Raw genomic sequence first — 27,016 nt, 5'->3', positions numbered from 1 at the left:
CCCAACTTGCTTTTATTAAGAAATGCATCTTATCTCGTTAAGTCAAACAATAATTCAGGGCTATCATTTTTCGTGGCCCACATGCATAAGCCAAGTAAATGTAATCGCTGTCTACGATGATGGGTAAGGGGAGGATATCTCGGCACGATATTTCGTGGTAAAGTCCGTGTTTAGATTGGATATTATTTTAAGAATAGGATATCCAAATCCCATATTAGTATTTAACGTTGTCGACAACAACCACGAAAATGGCATCATTCTAAGTTGCCACCCCAACTTGAGCTTTTGGACAGACTTGCAAGCTAATGAAGCCAACCAACTAAAAACTAAGTAGCTACAATCCTTCTTTCCCAGCAGCTGGTTTTTGCACATAGGAGTGGTGTCAATCAACAAAACAATATTTTAATTATCTAGGACATGCAAGGCCAACTATGGATCCTTTTTGAAACTGTGTGGTTTTAAATACTTATTTATTATTTATGTCCATATTAACATTTGTATATGGTGGCATGTTTTGTTGAGCTCATACAAGCAAAACATTATTAGGCAAATAAAAAAATATTCTTTAACTAATTATATTAATAAATTAAACCATGTAGCACGAGCCACTTAGCTAACAACACATCACGCATTTAGCAGTTGGGTACAATAAAATTACAAGGCTAGGAATCTTCAATGGTATTGCTTTTTTAAGAAGAAGTCCATTTGTCATATATCGAAATACATGATTAAGGTAATGAGATCTTGAAATCTACCAAAGAAATTCAAAATTTAAACCAATACAAATTCACTAGCGTATTCAATCATGGTAGGGTGTATGCCTTCAGCTCGTCCATGCACCAGCTTCCCATCAACCAACCTGATGTTTTGAATTGTTTTGACTATGCCTTCATGTTCATCCATGTGAAAAATATAGCAAAAACAAAGTTTTAAATGTTGGTCCACACACAAATATACTAATCCATTAGCCTTTTTCAAAAAAAAAAACCATTGCCCATTTAACCCCCATGGGTGCCCCCTACCATTTGCCCTCTCACCATCCAAACCCATCCAAAGTGACGAAGCCGCGCGTGGCATAAAACCGCCACGGCGCGAGATATCGTCGTCCGGAATATTCTGACCTTCCCCATCACCACCCGGATATCCTCGTTCGTCCTGCTCTGCATCCGCCCCCTATTTATCTCGCCTCCTCTCCGACCTCCCACACACACTCCCATTCGACCACGAATTCCCCACCGATTTGATCCGATTCTGTTCTTCTTCTCACAACAATGAAGTTCGGCAAGAGCCTGAACAACCAGATCGTGGAGACGCTCCCCGACTGGCGCGACAAGTTCCTGTCCTACAAGGACCTCAAGAAGCGGCTCAAGCAGATCGGCGCCGGCTCCGGCGAGCGGCGGAGCAAGCGCCAGCGCGTGGAGGACGGCGGCGGTTCCTCGCCGGCGATGACCCCGGAGGAGGCCGGGTTCGTCGCCCTCCTCGACGCCGAGCTCGAAAAGTTCAACGCCTTCTTCCTCGAGAAGGAGGAGGACTACGTCATCCGGCAGAAGGTAATTTGCTTGATCGATCGCTTCGTTTGATCCAATTCCACTCTCCTTTTCTTTTCCTCTCTGCGGATTGGTCCGAGTCTGATTCCTGTGGTGGGTCGGGCTGTGGGGTGCAGGAGCTGCAGGACAGGGCGGTGAGCGCGGCGGAGACGGGGTCGGCGGAGGAGCTGCTGCGGGTGCGGAAGGAGATCGTCGACTTGCACGGCGAGATGGTGCTGCTCGAGAACTACAGCGCGCTCAACTACACCGGTGAGCACGCCCTCCCCTGTTCCCGTGGTTGCTGCTTGTCATGTGTGTTATTGAGATCTAGAGCGGTGCAAGTTAGCCACGTGCTCTTTTTGTGTCGGAGTCTAGGAATATTCTCAGTATTGGAGTCTAGGAATATTCTACAGTATCGTTTGACATGTCATTTTTGTAGGTGTGGAAACTACGTGGTCAATATTTTTCTATAAGTACATCCATACATGTGAGAATCTTTACCAATTTATTTAGAGTGATAAGTGGAAATCACGTGGTCAATATTTTTCTACCTTGAGAATCTTTACCAATTTATTTAGAGTGATAAGTCTGCGCCCCATGGGGGCGCAGAGGTAGATTCCATATAACCCCTTTTGTAAATGGAATAATTCTCTGTGCCACAAAGCGTAGTTTATCTAATTTTTTTTATTCCTTCCAGTAGTTCATCAACTGGTCATGCACTTAGACTCACTGATCCATGCAACCATTATAGCATCACTATTTCCTAAATTATCGAGTCATGTGCTAAGAAAGTGTGGTTCCCACTAAAGTTTGTGGACTTCCAACAACACATATTAGCTTGGAAATATTGACAGAACTTGGCAGATTTCCTTTTTTTTTTTCCTCTTTCATTTTAATTAAGGTGCAACAATGGATGGTTCTATTTGTAACAACAGTAGCGAACTTGTGAGCAAAAAAGCTACTAAGTTGCTCTGCCCGTTCGATCAGTATTGCTGTCTTGCCGATTGCCGTTATGCTGACGAAGTTGTCCTCTGTTTAACCAGGACTTGTCAAGATCCTCAAAAAGTACGACAAGAGGACCGGCGCGCTGATCCGTCTGCCGTTCATACAGAACGTGATGCAGGAACCCTTCTTCACCACCGACCTCCTGTACAAGCTCGTCAAGGAGTGCGAGGCGATGCTGGACCAACTCCTGCCACGGAGCCAGCAACCGCCGGCGCCGAGCGACGACGGGAGGGAGGACAGTGACGGTGACGACAAGCCCGTGGACAATGCCAGCTCCTCGCTGGCCAACGGCGGCGGCGGGGCGCTGGAGCTGGAGGAGATCGAGGACATGGAGAGCACGTACATGAAGAGCACCTTGGCCGCGCTCAGGTCGCTCCGGGAGATCCGGAGCGGGAGCTCCACGGTGAGCGCCTTCTCCCTGCCGCCGTTGCACGGCGCCAACGGGCACGTGGAGGAGCCGGAGCAGGAGGGTTGAGGTGGGATGCGAGGGACGAAATGACGGAGAAGCCTGTCCTAGGTGGCTGGCCTGGTTGCTATGATGTGTACAATGCTGCTTCTCGCTTGCACAGTTGCTCAATCTTAGACCTTTGCTCAGAGAAGATTTCTTACTTTGTTTATGCACCATGCACACAGCGTTTGTTTTCACACATAATGTGGGAACTGCTGTTTGTAAAAGTGGGATAAAGAATACTTTGATAAGTCACAAAGTTTGCAGTACATATTGCACAAGATATTATGTGTTTTATTAATATAGTAGAAAAATATAAGACTACAGTCCTGGAAGGCTATAGTCAGGAAAATGAAACGAAAAGAAAACCAAAAAGACTCGTCCGGTTGGATTGGGACATCAACGCGGGTAACCACTCAACTCAAACCGCCACACCCGACCGATTGGCAACATGGCCTCACCACTCCACTCGACTCGCCACGGTAGCAGAACCAGAGTCTTTACCATGGCACCCACCAAACATTCGCGGCACCCACCAACGTTCGCCGAAACCTCCATGCGTGACCCTGCGCCGAAACCTCCATGCGTGACCCTGCGTCAACAGGAACCTGATAGAAGCAAACTGCTGCACCACATCGAGAAGCCCACCGTCATGCGGGACCCTCCGCCGAATTGCCGCTGCAAGCACCACACTCCACTTGATAGAGTGATACCACCGAATCCGAACCTCATGTAGGTTGCCTCGCAGTTGCCACCATGATAACACAACGCGTGGGAGCCTCGCCACTTTCACCATTGGACTCCACCTTGCTCTCGTCGCCTCGAAGAAAACACCGCCCGCGGGGGCCTCGCCACGCCCGCCCCCGGTATTCCACGTCACGGATTCGTTTCTTTTGTCACCATCAGTTTGGTGAGCAATGTTGCCTCGCTTCCCCAGATCTCCATCCAGTAGCCAAGCCGTCGCCGCAGGTCGGCCTCTCCTCGTTGCTTCACCCGTGCACATAGCCTCCACCACCGCGTCAACAAGCTAGAGTAGTTGCTTGCACCATCTTCCGACGATGTACCACACCAGATGGCCCAGCCAAACTGAAGAATCTGTCGCGGTCCACTGCAAGCCTAGTCGTCCCACGATGCCATTGCCACAAAGCGTCGTCCTCCGACGTAGTCCCACGCCGCACCGACCGTTGCTGAGCAACGCTAGCCGCCGCGGTCCGCTGCAAGCAGCCAAATCCGACAACCATGCGACAACCCCCTGCCACCACCATAACTGTGATTGCCTCCACGTGGGCTCGGCAACACCCGTCCAGCTTGCCACGCGACGAGATTGCCGATACCGGCTCTTGCCGCCTATGACCAATGGACTAGCAATGCCAAGCCGAGTTGGGCCTCCAAGGAGGGCACGATACCAATGGCGCCGTCGTCGCTTGTTCAGGATCTGAACAGGGTTTTCACCTAGAGAAACCCCGTGCAGCAGGGTTGTAGCTCCAATATGACGCCCCCAATAGGGAAAACGACACCCTAGGGCGCCACCGTCATCTCCACTAGCACGAAGGCCGGCGAGAGCTTTCGCCCGGAGCACCCCAATCCCTCACTGCACGCTCACGGTTCGGCACTCCCAGACCACAGCCACGACAGCCCAGCTGGGGTGGCGCCTCCACGCGTCATGCCACCGTACCTCCACCTCCGCTGCAGTCGCTTCCCAGAGGCGCCACCACTCGACCTCCGCTCCTCGCACGCGGACACCGCCCCAGTGTTGCCGGGCATCTCCTTGGGGCGTCGCAACACCGCGCCACCAAGCCTCCTCCACTCCACAATCCCACCATCCGACCACCGCTGCACATGCGCAGCGCCTCCACGCGCAGCCTCCACTGCTCGCTGCTCACGCGCATCGCCTTCAGCCCGCCACTGCGCCTGCGAGCCGCCGCGTCCCAGTTCTAGCGCGCAGGCCTTCTTCCGCCATCGCCATCTTCTTCCGTGACCTCCTCCTCGCCCGCGCACAGAGCTGATATGGTTGTGCGCCACCGCCTCTACATCGTCGTTGGCCCTAACCGACCGGCTCAGATCTGGCGCGTCGCGCCCGGCGGCCGGCGACGCACAGCCACCGTACCCCGCCGTCTCGCTCCTCGCTCCTGCGGCCACTACCTCGCTCGCCCAGACGCCGACGTACGCGCAGCCGCTGCGGACCACGCCGCCGCTGCCGCAAGCCACCTCATGCCCCGCTTGTGGCCGCGGCGGACCCATCGCCCCGACGCCAAGGAGCTGCAGGCCGCGCCAGAAGCAGCTCCGCAAGGACCAGCGGCCCAGAGTCGCGTCGCGAAGGCCGGGGCGACGACGATGCGCCCCCTTGGCCCCGTGGCGACAGCCACCGACGGCCCCTCCCAGTCGACGACGACGAGCAAGCGACCACACCGAAGGGCGACGGATCCGCACCAGCGATGTGCAGATCCGGTCACCACGAGCCGCCAGCACCAGCGTTAGAGGTGGTGGCGGCAGCCACCGAGCTAGGGTTTGAAGGGGGCTTGTGAGGAGGTGAAAAGAAGCCCCGCCGCCACTGTCTTGAGGCTGCGCGGGCTTCCGGCAGCCCGCTCGGGTGGCGGCGAGGCGAGGAGGGCGCGGGTTGGGGCTGGGGGTGCGGCGCGGAGGGGGGCCGCCCGAGCCGCCGCGGACAGGAGGCGGATGACCTTCCAGTACATATATAGATATACATATGGAGAAGGATCCAATGTATGCCGCAAAGATGTCACCAGTTGGCAAAAGTTTTGCTGGATTAGGAACCACAAACGCTATAACGCCGGTGAGCTCGGCAAGCGGCCTCCCTCGTCTCCTATAAGGCTATAATGCCTCTCTTTTTTTTTTACAGGAACTTCATTGCAGACTTAAAAGCAGTGTACATGAGAGAGGGTCAAAAGACCCAGTTGTACAGAATGCAGTGCTGAGAGCACAGCACATGTAGAAGCATGTTTGGGATTTGTACAAACAGGAATAGTTACTGTAGAAGAAGCTAAGCTTGCTTTAACGTTCTGGTGTCTTGAAATTTTGATGACCTGCAAAGCTCCTGTAGGCCATCTTGTTGGATTTGAGAAATCCAAGGACGAAGTTTCCATGGAGCCTTCAAGAACAGACTCTGAATGTTTCTAACTGCCAGAAGACAGTCAGCTCCAATTCCTCCAGATTGTACATGTAACACAGAGAGAATCTTTGCCGCTAAAAGAATAGCAGCAAGCTCAGCCATGAGCACTGAATCAACCCTGGCCATTCCAAGAACCTGCAATCGACAGGAGTGAATTGTTGTTCTGAGATCAATTAGCACTCCAAGTCCAGCCATTCTGGAAGCACCTCGTCCATCAGGTTGGAGAGGAGCATCTCTTTAAGGGCCTTTCCAATGGGCGCTCCTATCCCGGTCCTATACCACCAGATCTGCATCCATACACTGTGAGGTCGGTCCTATCGGAAGGAAACACCGAACCGGCTCCCATGCATGGGAGCGAGTTCTATAGAATAAAAATTTTTATCTCCTCCCTCAACCCACCTTTCTCTCTCCTGCCGTTGTTGCTCCCGCCCGCCTGGACGAAGCCGAGGTCGAGCAGATCCGCCTGGACGAAGCTGAGGCCATGGCACCGCTCTGAGCTCGCCCGCGATGCTGTTCCGCCTCCTCACGGTGCTACCCTCAACCCCGCCGCCTGCGGTGCTTCCTGGACCTCAGGTCACGCCACCTTGCCCTCCGACCTGTGCTGCCTCGTCCACGGCCACACCTGCAACCCCAGCATGCGTTGCTACAGCATGAAGGTTGGGGGCGTCGCTGACTGAGGATGGACGGAGGAGCGACGTCATCTGGACTCAGCCTCCGCAGCAATGGCGTCTGGAACGAAGGGCCCTCTTCACTAGAGGCCATATTCCCCGAATTCGGCACCATAGCCTTCAGATCCAGCCGCTAGGAGTTCGATTTGTGCCTTTTTTTTTTGGATTAGGATCAGAACCGGGAAGGGAAGAGGATGGAGACGACCAGAAGAGGAAGCGGCGTGCTGCTGGTTGCCTCCGTGGGGAAGAAAGGGGCAGTTGAGAAGAAATTGATTTTCTTATTTAGAGGTGGGTCCCGCTCAAACTATGGAACCGGGCCTGCACATTGTAGGATTTTTAACAAAATGGATGCAGTTCTATCGTCCCTATACATTGGAGACGCCTTAATAAGCTGCCACTATGGTAAACGTGTGCAATGTCAGACCGCGAAGCCAGCAGCCTGGCGAAACCATGACAAGAAGCGAGTGAATAAATAAGCTACACAACGTAATTTTGTCGTCAAGAAAGAGCAAATACACGGGTACACAAGTGTGACCGCACTCAATAGCGAAACCATGACTTGAAGAACCGAATAAGCTTTACAATGTAATTTCTGTCAATAAGAAAGACCAAATACAGGAGCTATAGTTTGTAGAATAAGTACGAGGACAATTACTTTTTGTACAAGTTAAGATGCTTCGTTAGCCTTGATTACGTCGTACCCGTGAGGTGTGTAACGCGGCACGAACATAAAAGAAAGTATAATCATCAGTTCATCACACAATAAGGTGAGGAGCAAGATGACTGGGCTTTAGATGCCGGGGAACAGGAAAGGGAAACGCATCAATGCAAGAGAAAGCATGCCCATACATATACTAATTTGCAAAACGCCCCAGAACAGACAAATTAACCCAAGAAATATGGCATCTAATATAAAATTGGCCGCCTCAGGACAGTCCAAGCTAATAGTGTAATTCAATAAGGGAGCTAACACAACAACAATGTTTTACATCTACAAATCTAGCAAAGTGTAGCTATCCTACAAAAAACATGTGTATTGTACAACACACCCCTCCGTCCTTCATACGGTCATGCATCTGATGGTCATCTCCTTCAGTGTGGTCACAGATCTGTGGAACAACTTCAGACTACTACGTCCAACTTTATCCTGCAAAGCAAACAAACGTATTAAATCCTATAGACCAAATTAATAATAGGGTTCCCCTTTTAGACTCCAGTTTAATTATTGAAGGATTAAGAATATATTATTTTTTGAGGAATATTAAAAATATATTTTGATCTGATGTTGCAATAGAGTAGTCATATTCCAACCTTACACACGTCCAAAATTTGTGGAAGCCCAGAATATGAAAGCAGAGTGAACACAACATGGCACCCTACTTGGCCCTAGAGTAACAATATCAATTTTTGTGAACTTCATACCTCTTTTAAATGTTCTAGCCTCTCCAGCACAGGAAGTAGATCATCAGAAAATGGAGAAAGATCTTTTGCGCAACTCCTGCAAATTCAGAGAAAAATGTTGGTTTTCTAATGTAAGAACAGAATTGTGAGATATGTAGCCTTTATTTACACTAATAAACATTCTTACTCGTCCTGGAAATGAACAAGGAGAATAGTAATGGCACATTCCGCTATTTGGAGCAGAAGGGTTATAAGCTGGTCTCGGTTCCCAGCCATGCAACACAAATCTATCATTGCAATGTACCTCCTGCAAATATAGAAACGTGTTACCCAATAGCACAAATTGTTGAAGGATCAGCAAGACAAAAAGCAGCCAGTGTCAGAACCAAGAATATTGCAAAGAATCTATAAGGCAGAAAAAAAAGATTACCTTTTACGGATATTATCATTGGGAGAGATGCAATCTTGCTTCATACATAATTTTATTATCTCATCAACCTCCTTTCTGGATAACTCATTCAGGTCACGAACCTAAACAACAAAATCTGACAAGTTAGCTATTGAGGAAAAAGTATGAACTACCTCAGAATTCCTGATAATAGTGACCATTTCACTCAATTCCAGATCTGTACCCCCAAGTTTCAGGTTGCCACGTATAACTTATTTTCTCCATACTTCAATATTCCATTCAAAAGAAACATTCAGATTAGAAACATCAATACCTTGTTTAGTAGCATATATTTTTCTTCAGCTACTCTTTCTATGGCTAGTGTTATTGAACTCAGAAGATCGGAAACCATTTGTAGTGTTGGTTGCTGCTGGTCACTATTATGGTCATAAGAAACCTGCAAAATCAAGGTGTTGGGAAGACAATCAGTACCAAAGTTTTGGACAAAAGAACTAATACCTCTGCCCCCTTCTTTGTGCTGCCTAGATTTTTGTTTTTCAGAAAAACTCAACTTGCAACATGTACCAGAACCAAACCACATTTTTTTTCTTCTCTCTGTGTTCCTACTTTTTATTTACTGAGTAGGTTTAAAGTATTACTCACTTGAAATCGCATGTTCTTCTTTGTAGCCAGAACATACAGGTAAGATATAAGGCTGAAGCAAAGACCAAACGCTCTCAATTCTGACTTCTGATTCTGGTAAGCAGCAATATTTAGAAGTATTAGAAAAGTCAAGTGGGTGCATAAAGTCATCATTATAATATGACTTAAAGAGGGATAAGCTCACCTCAATCATGTTTGGCGATTGCATAAAATTCAGAGACCCAAAGTCAAGGCTGAAAAGAGAATGCATCAAGGCAAATAGATCTTGGATATAGCTGCATTCCTCATTTTCCTCATATGCCCACACCTACAAAGTTGTTAGCACCTGTGAACCTCTAAAACAGATTAATAGTGACCAAAATCAAATAAAGAGTGAATAGTAAACCTTGCTGAGAACAGAAACCACCAAGCTAAGACGCTCCAATGTGAACAAATTAGCTCCAGACATGTTCTCCCTTAAAATGCTATTAAAAACTGACTGATGCTGCTTTGTGAAGTCCACTATCTCTCGTACAATTTTGTTCTTCACCTGAATAAAGATTTAAATTTGTATAAGGGGCATCACCAATAAGGAAAATCACAGAGCAATAAATGAAAGATGCATCATGAGTAAAATTCATCATCAGTAAGGCACCAAAAATAATGTGATTCATAAGGCCAGATTCTTAAAAACATCAGTACTCAGTAACATACAGCAGTAAAGATATGAATTATCAAGTTATCATAACTACACCCACAACAAAATACTGTTTCCTCTTAGTAGATTGCTCGTTGTAATGTTAAATTACTTTTACTGGAGAACCCACAATGAACCAGATACAAATTTTACTCATTGATGCCTATCCCTTTTAATCTCGTACAGTTGAATTGTGCAGCTGTACTGTAACCCAAAATAACCTAACCTCAAGAAAATCAGCCGAGTCCACGAGTGATGTAAAAGAGGTGACTATTCGCAGTACAGGTGCAATAAGTGACCTCTTCTTGTCAATTTCACCAGCCCGTTCCTTTACGATATTGGATATTGCCCGCGAATTTCCCTGGCAGTATACAAAACTGTAAGTGCGAATTCATAAACAACATATATTTATATTTGCGAACAAAGGGCACCTTTTTTTGCACACCCATGAGGTTGCAAGATGAAAGGTTTTGTAAAGCACCCATGGACAACAAAATCTGAGAGCCATGTTTGCCATAGTGATGACTTATTCTCAGCAGTAATGACAACTGAGCATCAACTTTGCAAAACCGCTGTGAAGATTCTGATGTGAATGACGAATCCTGAAAACACACACATAAAACTGATGACACCACACATCAGGGTAAAATGCTAGATACAAAGTGGCACGATGAATGGATTAATGATTATCAAAACAAAACCAGCATGAGGCATTTTCTAGGCAGACCCATCTTTTATTTTGGAATGATACTCATAGAATTATAGGCTTATAGCTCATCTTTAGCATATACAACACGTACAACAACACATGTTGATGGAAAATCTGGGTTCAGGTTTCATCAAACAAGACAGACAGATGTTTGTGCAGTGTGTTTCAGAAAAACAAACAGAGAATAAACGCTTAACTTAAAGTTCAGGAAACTAAGAATATGCTCGAATATATTCTACCTTAATGAAATGACGGGCAGTTCTCCTGCATGGTTCGAGAGAAAAAAAGAATATGCTCGAATAAAATTATCAATAATGGTATGTGCATACGAATAGCCCAGATAAATATGGCAATAGAAAAGGCCTAAACCGTGTTTGCACCCATACTGTTTGTTGCGAAAACAAACACAAGCTGGACCAGCAAGCTATTGGTTATGACAGGAACCTAAATCATAAGCTATTGATTATGACAGGAAACCTAAATCATATTTACATCCAATGAAATAGGATACTAAATCAATAGATAAACTGTCTGCTCTAAATAAAAAACAGAAAATTGTATGTTCTACGTGCCTATTTGAAACAAGAGAATCAAAACTAGTAACAGCATGAAAAACCTTATATTCAAAGAACCCTTAGATAATTTCAACTATAGTCATTCTTACTTCCCACCATCTACAGGAATGGCGATCCTGACATCAACACCTTCGCCTGCACTGTACAGGTCTTACCAGGTTGCCTATGTAGTTCTAATTCTCCTATTTTCACATTACCCACCCAAGCATGCATAACAAGAAAAGGAAGTTCCCAAAGACCAATCCATTTTTTCAATTAAAAAAGGGGTATGAAAAGAGACTTGAATGCATGATGGCATAAAGTCTGCAACTAGCATCAGCAGGTTTAAAAAAGAAAAAAAGGAAAAAGCAGTGGCAATACAGACCTTTGACAAATAGGTTGTAACATCACTTAGACATGATCTAAGAATCCCTCGACTTTGAAGCTGGTTCAAAAAATACTTTTCATGATCAACACTAATTAGTGCATCAAGAACATAGAAGGAAATTGCTTTGCCAGCTTCACTCCCATGGATGGCATCCTTAGTAACCTGTAACGAGTTCATAAGCAAAGGAAGGGAATATCAGATTACATGTATGGTCAACCATTTGACTGGTTCATTTAATCATCTCCAAACCTCCAGAAGACGATATATAACAGTTGGTCAAAAGCATAAAGAGCATTGCACAATTAAAATTTGTCTCTGGACCCCATAAATAATAATTGGGAAACGTTGTATGTTAGGTTTGGATGTTACATGTGGTGACAGACTGAGTGAGTGATACCACATTACCATGCCATGGGGCAGACATGCTAAAAATTTACAGTAAGTTATGTTTTCCTTGCACAGATAAAAACAAATTGTGTGAATTTAACATAAACAATAGAATGGCTTACCAAATCGACAATAGCTTGAGCTTCCTTCCTTATGATGGAAAAGTTGCCACGTGCTAATTCATTGTGCTCCTTGAGAACCTTTAGAAGGGCAGAAGAATGATCAGCAATAGTCACATTACAAAAGGAAATAAAGTAATGCAACAGAAAAGGACCTTTTGAAGAGTGAAGTCGTCATCATCAGCTTCTTGTTCCTCCAGTAGCAAGAACCGTAGAACTGATGGAGGGACATCAGAGTCAAGAATGCTACGACAATATTGAAAATAACTCAATAATAATGCATATTGCCTGCGGAAGATGATCAAAGGTCAGTATTCACAGAAGGGACAGAGAACATGTGAAACATGGAGTCGGTTAGTGGCGCTCATAGTCACCAACTACAATGAAGTTACCGTCTTCTCAAGGTTTCAGATGATTCATTTCTTAGTATCGCCATCACAAGCTTAAATAATAATGAGTTACAAGCTGCATTTGGTAGCTGCTTCGATGAAATAATGTCAAGGCAAGTGACTGCATCAGAATCTGCACCAGCTGGGCATATGAATCTTTCATCCCGCAGTTTAGCCATACAGGTCAATGATACCTTAAAATGACCAACAAATTAAGTTCAGAACAGATATATAAAGTTTGGCATTTGATTAGGACATTGGTGTTTGCTACATAACGACAAGCTACTCACATTGGTTAAAACATATGCCATTTTCACTGAACAATCTGGAGATGTTGTGGCACTCAATGAAGCATCAAGCAGCCTGCATCAAGCAAGATTGGTACAATTATCCAAATAATAGTTGTAAATTTTATGTGAAGGGAGGAAAAACTTACTCAAACAACAGCTTAGAACGGTCCTCAAGTAATGACATTCTTCTTGATACAGCAACCTGGTTTTCAGAAATAGTAATCAGAATATCACATAAAATTTTCCAACCTACACAAGTGATAAGCAGACAAGAAAACACCCAACTCACTTCAACAATCTGTGACCAGCCAGTCAACATGTGAAGTTGGGCAGCCTGCTCTTCAAGATTTTTGTTATATCGCCAAGCCCATTTCAGCAAATGATGAACTGATTCTTTTACTTCGCCTTTCTCAGACTCACTTAATTGTGAGTTCAACTCTTGTGTTATCTGCAAAATATTAAATTCATCAAAACAAGATCATTTTTAAAGAAGTACAACATAACAAGTATGCATAAGAATGAATATACAACCTGGAGAAGTTTTTCATGGAAAGCATCCAGATCAATCAGTCGGTCACCTCTCTCTGAATAATAATATACACCACCGAATTCAGATGTCGCAGAGTTCCTTAGAATCTCCTCAATCTGTTCATACCAAAAATCTAATGAGAAACAAAGGAAACTAAAGAACTGGAAGGTGTAAAGGGCATACCTTTGGTTCAACTCCCAGGTTGGAAAGCAGCTGTGGATACTTCATTGAAGTGTCTGGACATCTAAACTGTAAAACCTCAAGCAAGTCCAAAACCTAAGTGCAAAGTTGCAAGCAATATAAGGTTCTGGAGCATGGAAATGTGGATAAAATATCACACTTGCAAACTTGACCAGCAGAACCATGAAAGCTTAATGAGGTTTTAAACCCCACATTTTCAAATTAGCATACAGATAAAGCTTTGCTCAACCATGAAAGTATACAGACAAAGCTTCGCACAAACAAAACTTGAAGGGCTAAACAATCAAAGAAATATGCAAGACACTATCCATCCGTCACCAAGAAAAAAAACAAATCCTTTGCCCCAAGCAAGTTGGGGTAGGCTAGAGATGAAAATATGAAATCCAACAAGAGACACCAACAACAATATATAATAAAAGTTTAAAAATATTAGGAATAATGATGATAGTAAAAGCAGATCGATACGCAAGGTCATGGCTTGGGCATGTGGATTGCTGATTTCCACGTTCTCCAGTCCAATGATGATTCATCAACTAGGAAATGAGAAAAATGCAGATGCCAGATATTACCTTATTTCTATTTCCTGATTCATTGCTAATGCCAGTTGAAGCATCACGTGAATGGAACAAGCTTGTACTCTGGAAGTTATTGGCACACTGACCAAAAGTATGATACAGAATAGCCACACAGGCTTCCCGGTATACAGATGATGATACATCGGATAGATGTAATGCCAGTGCTAACATCTTTAGCAACCATGCCCTCTGAAAATGAAGAAATCATGGTTTCAACACAATGAAAAATACCAAAATAGATATAGCAGGCAACCATCAGAAGCAATAGGTCCCTAAAAAGGCAAATAAATTTTGGCGTCCAAATGCAATTTGTAAGTAGCAGAACTTCGACATTTCAAATATGCACTCTTATATTTCTGGAGCATTGTTGCGACTGTACCAATTTGGTGCGAAGGTGCTCAAGGCCATGGCTGCCCCTACACCTGTCGGTGCACTTTGCTCCCATGTCCCATATGGCTCAGCCTTGACTGCTGTGGCATCGCCAAAGCATGGTTTACTTTGGCTGGAGGAATGGGAGGGAGGTGGGCCACAACACTACCCACAACACTCTCAGATTCAATCACAACCCTGGTTGCCATCTTCTTTCAATTCAAGGACTGAGACTTGAGATGAGATAAGCAGCTGAGGTAATGGTCAGGTCAGCATGAGAAGGAGATATTGGGAGGGGATCAGGTGAGCCAGCATGGTGAGATGGGCGATGCCCCCCCATCCCCACTTTTTTTTTTCTTTTTCTTTTCTCTTTCTTATGTACCCTCCTCAGCCCTTTGCCCATATGGCATTGCCTCGGGTCACAAGGCAATGATCAAGTGTGCAGGACTCCAGGCGACCTGGTCAAGAGGGCAGTTGATATGCAATTTGATAACTGTAATGTTCTAACTTCCAAGCGAAACACTGACAGTGACATCACCTCATTATTTGTCTAAAGTATATCAAGATAACGCATAAATGTAGCACATCTACAGAAAATGAATAGCAGAAAACAACAGTGGTTACCAAAACGTTGCAGAGAATCGATTAAACCACTATGTATTCAGATTGATATCCATTTTCTGTTATAAAGTTTTATCCCATGTATCAAGAATAATTCAAATACAAGGTTTATTTTATAGCACATTGGCATCATAAAACATTAGCCATTAGTTGCACTTCTATTAATTTCTGCATGTTCTCCAAACTAAAATTTTGACAAAAGATGAAAGCTGGATGTATACCTCATGGAGCATGCTGATACGAAGAGACTGGTTAGTGTTCCTTTTTGGAAGTGGTGCAACTCCGATGGTTCCAACATGCTGAAATTAGTGGGCAAGGAAAATATGAGTTCGAATCGAAAATTTTAGCAATAATGATTCAAAAGAACAGAGAAGAATGAAAACCTTAGAAAAGAACTGGTACTTCTTTGTACTTAGGAGATCCATAACAGGTCCACAAGTTAAAGGGTCGAGACATAACTCGTAGAGAAGCTGTATTCAGGAGGGAGAAATGCAGTTGTTATGATATAGAAACAAGTAAGATGAAAAATATTATATCTGACTACTAAGCCAAAATACCAAACCTGAAAACTGAACTCGTGCAGTAAGGCATTTATATCTGGCTTTGTCACCTTTTCGAGGTTGTCAAGGATTACCTTCAAACAACTGATATAAAACAAAGTGAGTTCAATTAATAAAATATATCACCACACATAAAGGCACAGTCTGGAGTTAACCTATAGTGGGATTTTGGTTTTAGAACTGTTCGCTCAATGGATCCATTGACATCAAATCTCAAGAGCAAATGTGTTATGTTTGGAGCTGGATGGCAAATATTGTCAAGAAGCAACTGCATATATGATTGATTAGCATAATTAAAACACAGGTCATTAAATAGCTCAACAAACAAAGTCAATGGGAATAAAATCACAACCTGCAGTATTAGAACTCCAACATCATCTTTCGTATCCTCTATAACCTGAAAATCATCAAATCGGAACTCCAAGCAAGCAGCGTAATCTTCTATTACAGTTTTTCCAACATCAGCTTTCAAAAGCAACTGTACCAGGCCAACTATTCTAGAACTGCCAGAAATAAGCCAGCCGTAAGAACATATATAAGCAAAATAGCACAAGGAAAAAAAATATAAGTAATTTGGATATACCTCAGGATGGCCATAATTTTTATTGAACACTGTTGAATTTGGGGAAGATAGTCATATCGTACAAACTCTAGCAATGCTACTATCTGTCTATGATTTTGTGCTAAAACAACATCCAATGGCTGCATAATCCCAAAAGAAAACAGAAAAGCAATTAGATGAAGTAATAGCCAGGTAAAACCCCACAACTGAGATAAGCAAAGTACAAAACCTGGTAGAGTGGCCGGAAAACATCAGCAAGAGCCAGATCTCTCTCCATGACAAGAATAAATATTTCAAGAGATAGATGGACTGTTTTCTCCAAAAGAATACCATATGTTTGTGTGGTTCGCTCATTGATAAGAGAGTCAACACCCACTAATATGATGTTCATGATATTGCGGAATGCAGCTTTCCCACTCATGAAATCCTGTTCAGAATTCCACAAACACAAATTATTCATAATGTACAACTAGAGGTGAAATAGAAGTTGATGCAAAAATGTAGTATCTTTAAACAGATGAATATATATGGTATAACAAGCACTTAACAAAGCAAACAAGTGAGCAAATCCATTGAAGCAAAGCATATTAATTCAGGTCTGAAGGGGAAAAAATACTTATCTGCTAAAGATATAGAAAAAAAATTAAGAAAGAGCATCACCAAATAACTGATGAGCATGAAAAATCAAATCGCAGTAGATTCCAGAAAGTACTGCTATTTATTCAGATGATACTATTTCACTGGTGACCCTAGTGTTAATGTGTTATCTGGTCTACAGTTTTTGAACACAGTAGAACAATATGAATTCGTCTAGGTTTTTGTAGCAATAATCAGATAAATTTTCAACCTTCCAAGTTCCATATAATGCAAACCAAAACTCTACAATATGATGCTACAAACATGCTAAGTACCCTTCCAACACTAGATAAGAAATATTATAGGCACATTGCTAAAGGATCACTGCTAGACTATCGGTATCAAGCAGGGAATCTGTAGTAAGGACCGTGTGATGTTCACAATGAAAAGTGGCTCCAATAGCAACATGAATATCAAGGAACTTCCAAGTACAGTAAATAATCCGACAATGAGCGTATGTAATATATTAACAGTTAGGGCTTCTCAAAATCAGTACATGGACATACTTTGAGTAGTTCTAGCAGAGGGAGCTGTCTCTCGATGGATGAAGGGGCTGATGTGTTAACAGAAGCATAAATATCATCATCATTTATGTCATACATGCTCAAAACCCTGTACAAACAATAGCCAATTTGTTACTGCATTTTATGGCAAACAAAGCTAGATATTGGAAGATCAAAGAAACTATCCCATGTAAAAGGGGGTATTTGGATCAAGGGTTCACATTCCATGGTTCCCCATTCAGAAAAAAAAAGCAATAAATTTTCAAACAAAAAAGTTCACATTCTACTCACATGCGGAAATGCTCCAGGCAGGCAAGTGCAAGCTCCCATTTTTCCTGAGGGTCAGCGTAGGCTCTTTGAGAAAAAGGACCAAAGACATCTTCATAAACAAACTTAAAGATACCCATGAACCTGTTAGAAAAACATATCTTACTCTTAGAAAGTGTTGAAAGCCAGGAAATGAAATTGATCAGTAAAAAGTAAGCACCTCCGGCCTTTGTCACTTATGTTTCTTTCTTCCGCAATAAGTGCATTGATCAATTTGAGAAAAGATATGGTCGAGGGGTAACTCTCCCTCCTTGCTTCCACTTCATTCAACTCAAATCTCATATCATAAATCTGCCACCAACATAGAAGAAGCACCATGCTGAATTGAGATTATAGTGGTATTTGCATATGAATATGGCCGACTAGTAGATCGTATGTCAGCTTCCGCTGAAGGTTGATCTTACATCCAAGATCAAACAAAAGAAAGACTAGCGCCTATCATGAAGGGTTTTGCCAGCATAGGTTGAATTCAAGTATTGCATGTATTTGTTGCTCCATATGTTGAACCAAAAACAAACTAACAAAAATGAATTGAGTAGCAATTGGTTGTTGCTTTTCAATGCATCAGACGACAGGCACCAAAGCCTTCCGAGGAAGCTGTAGTTGTTTAAGACTTAAGAAGCTGACCTTGGTTCACCTAAGTGTTGTGTTAATTTTGTTATTAAGAACAAGCGCTAAGAACAATGGCCAACTAGTAAAATGCATCACGGTATCATCAGACTCTAGTTGCTGCTTTCCAATGCATCAGACAATGGCGCCAAGCCTTTCCTTAGAGGAAGCTGACCAGTTAGAATCAGACCTTGCATCATCTAACCTAAGTGTTTGCTAGTTTTGCCATAAATAACAGGCATTCTAAGAAAGTCGTGATTCCAGAGACTGGATATAAGGTAACCAAAAGAAGATATCATAAAGAAATATACATCAAATAGTAAAATCAGATAAACTGAGAAAAATAGTGCTAAGTCGCAACTAAACCAAAAATAGCATCTAGCTGGCAGCACTAACAGAAAAGGTAAGATCAAGGTGCAAGATTGGCAGCTATATGATATAAGTAAATGTGTCATTATGAATACAACGCAGGTTCATTGTTTGCCACAACGGGAAGACAAAAATATTTGAATACCAGGTTAATTTCCCACAAACAATGTATTTCATAAACATATGTAAAAAGAAGAAAAATAGGATTTGTTTCTTTTTTTTCTTTATACTCCCTCAAACAATAGTATCATTTGGGGTTGCATTCAGTCAACATGTTTCAACTTTGTCCATAAATGTCGTTGTTAACATCTCAGTTTAACTTTTCAAAATGGTTCAGCTAGATTTTATCTTGAAAATAACTTTCGTAGTGTATTAATATAACAACTTTGCTATATTTTGGATACATGTTTACACTAGCAATTAGTGGTCAACATGGTGGGTTGCTGGTTGTGCCGATGTCCAAAACGACACTTTTGTGATTGGAGGAAGTATGTTGCTTTGCTTGATGACTAAAAGACGAGTTAGAAAGTAGACAGTAAAATTAGGAAATTAGTGAAACGGTGAACATCTGGTACCTGTGTTGCTGTATGGTGCCCTAGTGGAGCCGTAACCACCGGAAGATCGTATTGCTCAAGATAATTCCAAATAGTGTCTTTTAGTAGGGGTGACACTTTGATAAATGCGGCTATTGAATTTCGCAAAGCCCCCTGCACATGTTTCAAGCACATATTATGAGAAAACATAACCGCCACCCAACCAAAATAAAATAAAAAATAACACAGATGTATGTACTCAGAACATAAAGGCTTGTACCTTCAAGTACGGAGGCACATTTTCATAGCTGAGAAGCTTAAATAAAGGTTCAATATCAGGGAACCATTTCCTTCGTTCTATAGGATTCCCATTTTCCACCACCTGTAAGTTCACAGTTTATGTAAATCACAGCAGCAAACAAAGACAACAGCAACAGTAATATGTGTAAAATTATGCATGATGAAAAGAGAATTTTAAAACACATATAGCATCTGATCAAAGTGTTGCTATTTAGTACAAATTTATGGCCAGTACAGCTGATGGACCGGAAAAGTATTGCCTCAATGAAAATTCTACTAAGTTTCAAGAACTTCAACATAGCTGTAAGCCTGTAACAGAACCTACTCAACGGGTTATAAGATGAGAGCGATTGAGAATTCGCTAGGACAAAGGCTGATTCAATTTTCTGATTTTTCAAAGAAACCTGCATAGCTGATGGTGTTCACTCAAAACTTGATGATAATGATAGCCATGGAAAATGGAAGGTAATTCTAAAAGTAATATACCCATATAATCATTCCAAAATCATCAAAGGTGCAAGTGCAATTTACTCTGAACACAGGTAGCCAGGACAAGCACGACAAATGAATAAGAAATGCAAGAAATTTCACACCTTCTGAAGAACTGATAAATAAGCAACTAGTGCCTGTGCATCACCCTCAGGAAAATCAGGTAGTATGCTTGCAGAAGATTGAATGGATTTTTTAAACTTCTCCTCATAGATAGATAAGCAATCAAACAGAGTGTTCCACCCAACTGAGCGATAAATTTTTCCCTGAAGCAGCTCATAGACTTTGGCAGCACCAACTTCAGTGGAAGCCTGACAAGTACAATAGTTCAGTCAGAGCAAAAGGTGAAAAAACTGAACAGAGCAGTAACCATAACAACAACAACAACATAGCCTTTCAGTCCCAAGCAAGTTGGGGTAGTCAGAGCAAAAGGTGAAAAAACTGAACAGAGCAATAACCATAACGTGTACCAAAATACTGAGAAGTCCAAGGAAGGCCACAAGAGTTTGTGTGTTGGTATGGTCTTCTCCTGCATATATAACAAAAGTCCACAGTTCCTCGTTTCCATGCACTAGCTCAGGCTCTTTCTGATGAGAACACAAAAAAAAAGATGTGATTGCCATACAAACTTCTCAAACCTAGCATGCCTTATTGACAACAACAGACATACAGTTTTGCTCTTAGACATAACAAGGCTAATCAAATAATGTGTTCGGGAGAAATGCGGTAAACTTATAGGATCTAGTGCACTATCAAAATTTCATTATTGCTGCAAGTTCATTTGTAAGATCAAAAAACCAGGTTTAAAGTGGAACCTTATAAAACATTAAACTCCATAGATAACAATGCAGTATATCCTTTTGGTGGTCACAATTACAACAGATGGAAGTAGTTACTAGACTAGAGGGAAGAACATTTCTTAACATTGAATCGAAAACAAGGCCAAGGCTCAATTTTGAAGCAGCACTTAACACTGTTCGAAAAATATGCTAAATATAAAGTGACAAACAAAGTAAGAGATTACAAACTAGCTTAGCCACATAATAGCCTGCCAAGTTAGCAAGCAATAAGCAAGCCAGCATCTTTCATAATAAACTTCGTTGAGGCCTAGCAAAACTTGTTCAATACATACCATGATCATCACTTAAACATTCAAATTAAAGGATGCATTATACTATGGAAACTAACAGTAGTTGAATTAGATGTGTCAATTACATCTCATCACATGGTATTTCATCATTACATTGTTAGTTGAACATGAACACTGGTGTCTGACTGACTCGGGGGGTGTCCAACACGGTAAAAGAAGCATTGGTCCTGGGAAATCATACATGTTTTCAGGTTCCCTGATTTGATTTGACTATATAAATGACAGAAGCATTACCTGATAGATTTCTCTAATTAGCTCCAGCAAGGATACAAAAGGCTCGTTAGTAGCCTGACCAACTTGTTCCCCATTTCTAGCAGGATCTTCCCGATGATCTCGAGGTGGCCCGTATGGACTGAGGGCAGTCATTGCTTTTTCCTTAATTTCCTTTATCTGTTAATTAAAGGAGATAGTATTATCATTTTGCACAACTAATTAAGAAAGTTACTTCACATGTAATCCCCGCGTAGAACACTAATGGTAGATATCCGTCAGCTGCAACACAGGAAAATAGATAATATACTAGGTTGCTATGGTTCAATGAAGTACTCTAACCTTATCTCTAGAAGTTGGGTGGGAAATAAAGCACATCATTAACTTGTGTGTGTAGCCAGTGTACATGTAGACAATGTCCTCATCATCATTCTGCATTAGATGAAAAGAAATAAGAATAACCAAGAAAAATACTGTACTATCATATCTAAATAAAATATATTTGACATTCTTGGGAACGAACTTTGACCACTAATACACGGGAATTATCAATTGACCATATGAAATACTAGAACTTCTTTCATTGAGGCCAATCATGATTCCACAATATATTGGTCTGTCAATGTGTCAGATCGAAATCTGGGTTTATTGCAAAAGATATGCATAACCGCACATAGTGTGTTCTGTTGCCTATACAAAGGGTCAGGATGCAATTATACAATTTTTCGGATGCTTGGTTGGGTCATCCTGCCCTATGGAGATGTTTGCTTGGTGGCACAAAGACAAGACACATAATACAACGTGAAAACAAGCATTATCGCAGTGGTCATTTGCAGAAATATACTCTATTAGCCCTTAGTTCACCTATCTACTTTCATATACAAATATCACCTAATATCCACAAGTGATTTACAGTAACATGGTTAGCTGGCCGAATTGCACGTTTCCCATGGGCCTGGGCGCCTGGCCCGTTGTGGATTTCTACATCTGTTTGACCGGGATCCTTGCATGCAAACAATAAGATGGATTGGACCAAAAGATTCTGCCTGCCATGGGCCTAACCTGATCTCATGCAGGCAACCAAACACGGCTACAGCTGCTGTAAAATTAGTTAATACTGCTTAAGCAGGCCTTGTGGACTAATATCTCTTATGGTCGAGCAGAAGCATATCACTTTGTTGGATTTGGGCTTGAACACTCCGATACTTCGCGATACACAATTTAACTTATTTCCACGACCTCCAATCTAAAGTTACACAAAGAATTACCGTTGGTGCTTTGGATTGGAATGTGTGGAAATCAGTAGTTGACATGCCCAAACCTGCGAATCATGACCTTTGATATCCGTCCCCCTCTACTACTACTATCATTATACTTTTATTAGATACCTTTTACTTTTTATTCTCTATATTTGCGACTTGTTTAAATGAATCTTAGATTGTCAAATCATCCATGTCCAGATCTTCCCCTAGTTACCCAGGCATCCTAATCTACGGACAGTGTTGCACAAACTCAAAATCCCAAGTGAGGTACAGAAATAAGGATATCTTATGCTTCGCAGGGAAACAGGCAAGCATATTCTCACAATCAGGATTGATGCAAAGCTTTGCTGTAGCACATAGTTTGAGAACTCGTCAGCTAAGGATAACAGGAAGGAAGTTAATGAAGTACATGCACTAATTCATAAACTCGTCTTCTTAGTTTCTTATACATCCTGCTCCCTAGTATCACTCCACATTTCCGCAGTATGAGATTTGGAAAAGATCAACAATATCAGATAATAAATATGCTTGAATTTCGAGGGCACAAGGATAATAAATTCAGTGAGTAAAGGTTATGATTGAAATAAAGTTAGAAACAGCAACTAAAAACTAATGGAACCAATAGAAGTCAATTAAATAAAGGTGAGATACTGTAGCTTTGCTTCTAGCATGCCTTAGTGAAAATCAAACTGATATAACTGGTAGATGAAACAGATCAGCATGACAAAACAGAAGGGAAATATACAGAGAAACATATTGGAGGCAAGATTACATGAACACATTAGAGGAATAGTGCAATACATACAGAACATTTCAAATTTCAAAAAATAATTAGTTATTTGCACAACCAGCAGGACTGTGAATAAGGACATGCAATTGAAAGAGGTTGCATTGAAATCTAGATTTGCTATACCTGGTATGCAGCTGTTTTCAAAACTCGCTCCCGCAAAAACTCAAAAGAATTTTGACAACAGATAATTTCCAGACATGACCAAATATCTGACGTTTCTCTTGAATTACTTCGATCTTGAGTTAGCATCAAATGAACCGACCATGCAAGTCGCACAACACCAACAAATCCTTCAACAGTCGTATTGTTTCCTGTCCTCATCACCTGAAAGGAAAAAATATAGATGGCAATTGTAAAAAAACTAAGTATGCTCAAACAAAGTATTAAACAGTGATTAGTGGAAATACATTTATTAAAGCTTACGAGTTCATGAAATTCATGTCTAAATGAGGAATCAGATGATGACAATGATCCTTTCTCATGAGAAGTACTTAGGGCATCAGAAATAAAAGTTGCTACAAGAGAAAACAGAACTCCATAGGTGATCTGCAATGATAAAAGTTAGTAAAAGTTTGACAATAACGCATTATACAGATCTGCGCAACATGTCTACAATCAACATATCATTCCAAGTAACTGGTTTAAACTTCAAACCTGAAGCTCCACACTTGTGTTTTGATTTGCATCAGCTGCACAGTCTTTCAATATTGAAAATACATCCTTAACTTCCTTGGGGCCTAAATGAAGTTGCATAAATCATTATTGCTTGCTTTCCATAGATTGACATGAACAAAAGGTTGCACACGCACAGCACGTAGGCTGATGCATACCACTGAATTATTAAAATCCCTTGGTAAGCACTAGATAAAATTAATTGATAGAGGAAATTTAAAAAAAAGGTTTAACATACTCATTAGTTTAATAAGTGCAGAAAGAGCAAGGCAGTGGCTCAAACTTAATCTCTCTCTTGAGACAATAGCCCTTCTTTCCACAAGAGCCCCTCTGAAATCAAGCACATAGCGCTCAGAGCTTGGTCGACCAATTCCAGCTGGTTCTTCCCGGTTTAACTCCTTTATGAAAAAAGCAACTATGCATCAGTCCTTATTTCTCAGAAAGAAAAAAGACTAAAGATGAAACTTTTGGAACACTTTTAAACAGATTTTTAGCTGTACTGGTTGCTAAGAAATAGCTAGAATGAACTAGCATAGGATATAACTGCAAATAAAGCAAGAACAAATGAACAGGGACACGCTAGCAGCCCAAGACCAACATAAGCCCCATCTAGCTTAGCGCAAAATCTCTGCCTCTCCCCTTGTACACTATTTTACATGTTTTAAAGATATTAAATTTAAACCTGAGCTCAAGGGCTAACTCAGAACCATAATTTGACGAGGGTCTGAGTTTACAGGGCATGGCCTTAACCTCACCATGGTCATTTTCTTTAAATATATCCAATGCAATTCATTGAATAAAAGGATAAAAAGGCATGCACAGGGCATATATTCAAGTTTCATCAGGTCCAACCTTTACAAGCGCAATTATCCTTTGCCGGAGACCATCATTAAATAAAGGTTGCATTTGCTCTTCAATTTCAGACATCAGATCAGCATCAAGACCTTGATCCAGTGCAACAGACTACAAAAGATGAAAGAAAAGCATTAAATCATCCTTCAAGTCAAGTTATTCTACAACTGGAATGAAAATGATTAGCAGATTACTCGCAACAGAATGTACAGAGAGGTTATAAGATCCCTTCTCTCCATGTACCAAAGGCCAGCTGCAAGTCTATATATTTCCAAAGGCTCTCGGCCGTATAAAACCCACTGCAAATCATATGAATGCATGTAAGATGGTCAGATAGCAGTACAAACATGGCTGACAACAATAGAACAAGAACATACTTCAATTCTGCAAACTATACCTCTCTGTTAGCATCAACAAGCAAACGAACACACTCAATCTCATTAAGATTGAGTTCATCACTCAGCTTTAGGGCCTGGAAAACAAAGAGATGCAGATTTAAAACTTTAAAAAAGTAATAGTCAAACTACTACATGTTGCTTTCATAAATCAAAAGGCATGAGTTGATTGATAAGCAAAAGGACAAGTCGTGCTCTTATGGGTAATCATAGACACAAATACAACCACAGCAAACATTACAGATCTGAGCTTCAAGATTTATTAGGAGCATGAGATACAGATTTGTGAGTTCAATCACAGGTAAGAATCCAACTAGCACAGTAGAGTGCAGAATATATTGTAATTGTTTTCTATCACAGATAACAAATTAAAGGAAAAAGAAGGACACTACAAATCATGCAGTACGCATTTTTTAACTTGTTGGCCAACTTAAAGCGTGTGATATGAGAAGATAAATCCTACAGGAAACAGGAGCAGTAGTTTGAACATCGCTCTTTGCTTAACAGGTAACAATGTAGCATCAAGCCAGGAATCTATGATATGATATGTCATACTTTTACTACCTGGTGTCCAAACTAGCAACATCCTAGCATTTAATTAGCAAGGCATTGATATGATACATTATTTTCAGCCATCGGAGAATAAGTGTCAAGATGGTCGGCATAATATAAAATCTTATTACTATAACACAAAGAAATTTGAGCTTCACTGTTTCCAATGTTTGATATCAAACTACTGAGAAAACGGAACGCTGAAGTAAAACAAAGCTCATCTCAGCCGAAATCAGAAGTTGCATGTTTACAAATGATAATCTCATCTATCAGAGACTAGTTCAAACTTACAGGTTTGCACCAAGATGTACTAACTAAAGCATAAAGTGTCACTCTCAATTTCTCATTCCAGAACTCTAATCAAGAGAACAAGCATTCCCTCGGAGCTTATCTTGAACAGCATAATTAAGCAACTCGCACAACCCTGGGCAAAACTAGCCAAATGACTCTACAGTTGCACTCCACAAATTACAGGGGAGGAGGAAGGGAGCTTACAGTCTGCACGTCGGTGTCATCAAGAGTGATGGGCGGCATGTCCGGCAGGCGCACCTCCTTGCTCTCCACCTGAGTCCGATCAGACGCCTTCGGCCCCTGCCCACACACAGATAGACGCCCAAACCCAAATTAAGCAACCCGAGTCACCATGCGGCACCGACGAATCCTGGCACAATCGAACGAATGCCCGGCACAGGGGGGCGCACCGGGTAGGAGAGGAGCGCGCGGAACGCGGGGGCGGCGTCGCGGACGGCGTGGAGGAGCTCCACGCGCTGCGCCGGGGACGGCGGCGCGGCGCCGAGCAGCGCCGCCTCGATGGCGGCCAGGAGCTCGCGCGGCGGAGGCGGCGCCATCGCCGGAGAGCAAGCCCGCTCGCCGGCCGGAACCCTAGGGGCGAGTTGGCGGTGGTCGGCGGAATGGGAGGGGGAACGGAGAGGGATTTAAAACCCTAGTACACGAGCACGGGGGTGGGGAGGGCGGGCGGGCTTCTGGGTTTTGGGCGCTCTGACTAGGCTGCGTATAAGCGAGGGGGAGACGAGCTGTGGTCGCGTAGCGAAGACGCGCGGCGGCAACGGCGGCTTGTGGCATCTGGGCCGTTTGCAAGTTTTGAAGGTTCGCCCCCAAGATTTTATTTTAAATAGAGTAAAATGCATGACTGCTCATTGAACTTGTCCGGATTCGGATGTGTCACTTAGGTTCACGTACTCTCAAAAT

At 42.3% G+C, this 27,016-nt stretch overlaps 2 protein-coding genes across 5 annotated transcripts; one reads left to right on the top strand and one right to left on the bottom strand.

Moving 5' to 3' along the window:
- The first annotated feature begins 1,046 nt into the window (after positions 1–1,046).
- On the top strand, positions 1,047–3,260 carry LOC117840766 (SPX domain-containing protein 1). The gene is made up of 3 exons (XM_034721294.2): positions 1,047–1,550; positions 1,664–1,796; positions 2,570–3,260. The coding sequence occupies exons 1-3, from the start codon at positions 1,272–1,274 to the stop codon at positions 3,004–3,006; spliced, it is 849 nt and encodes a 282-aa protein (XP_034577185.1). The 5' UTR covers positions 1,047–1,271; the 3' UTR covers positions 3,007–3,260.
- A 4,343-nt stretch (positions 3,261–7,603) lies between these two features.
- LOC117844184 (nuclear pore complex protein NUP205) lies at positions 7,604–26,764 on the bottom strand. 4 transcript variants are annotated; one of them, XM_034724944.2, is made up of 45 exons: positions 26,509–26,759; positions 26,303–26,398; positions 25,258–25,332; positions 25,055–25,159; positions 24,861–24,971; positions 24,247–24,406; positions 23,991–24,073; positions 23,760–23,882; positions 23,460–23,660; positions 21,627–21,716; positions 21,309–21,464; positions 20,395–20,511; positions 20,029–20,235; positions 19,416–19,517; positions 19,178–19,309; positions 17,785–17,915; positions 17,589–17,708; positions 17,301–17,406; positions 16,388–16,585; positions 16,180–16,298; positions 15,949–16,099; positions 15,752–15,864; positions 15,599–15,680; positions 15,420–15,506; positions 15,258–15,335; positions 14,041–14,235; positions 13,454–13,546; positions 13,273–13,386; positions 13,031–13,189; positions 12,888–12,943; positions 12,742–12,814; positions 12,455–12,645; positions 12,218–12,350; positions 12,066–12,143; positions 11,554–11,718; positions 10,337–10,507; positions 10,132–10,266; positions 9,615–9,758; positions 9,414–9,536; positions 9,230–9,322; positions 8,901–9,023; positions 8,609–8,709; positions 8,366–8,485; positions 8,200–8,275; positions 7,604–7,924 (listed from the first exon to the last, which is right to left on the bottom strand). In XM_034724944.2, exons 1-45 carry the CDS (start codon positions 26,653–26,655, stop codon positions 7,838–7,840), a joined length of 5,520 nt encoding a protein of 1,839 aa, XP_034580835.1. In that variant the 5' UTR covers positions 26,656–26,759; the 3' UTR covers positions 7,604–7,837. The 4 variants fall into 4 exon arrangements, 3 of the variants coding, with proteins under 3 accessions (XP_034580835.1, XP_034580841.1, XP_072147410.1); XM_034724950.2 differs by lacking the exons at positions 24,861–24,971; positions 25,055–25,159; positions 25,258–25,332; positions 26,303–26,398; positions 26,509–26,759 and having other exon boundaries at positions 23,991–24,168; positions 24,247–24,380; XR_011897324.1 differs by lacking the exons at positions 7,604–7,924; positions 8,200–8,275; positions 8,366–8,485; ... (2 more) ...; positions 9,230–9,322; positions 9,414–9,536 and having other exon boundaries at positions 9,619–9,758; positions 10,132–10,268; positions 10,338–10,507; positions 26,509–26,763.
- Between the last annotated feature and the right edge of the window lie 252 nt (positions 26,765–27,016).

This window comes from Setaria viridis, chromosome 1 (assembly GCF_005286985.2).
Source record: "Setaria viridis chromosome 1, Setaria_viridis_v4.0, whole genome shotgun sequence".
In the NCBI taxonomy this organism is placed as follows: Eukaryota; Viridiplantae; Streptophyta; class Magnoliopsida; order Poales; family Poaceae; genus Setaria; species Setaria viridis.
Note: the sequence above shows the minus strand (reverse complement) of the source record. Positions and strands in the feature narration are given on the sequence as shown.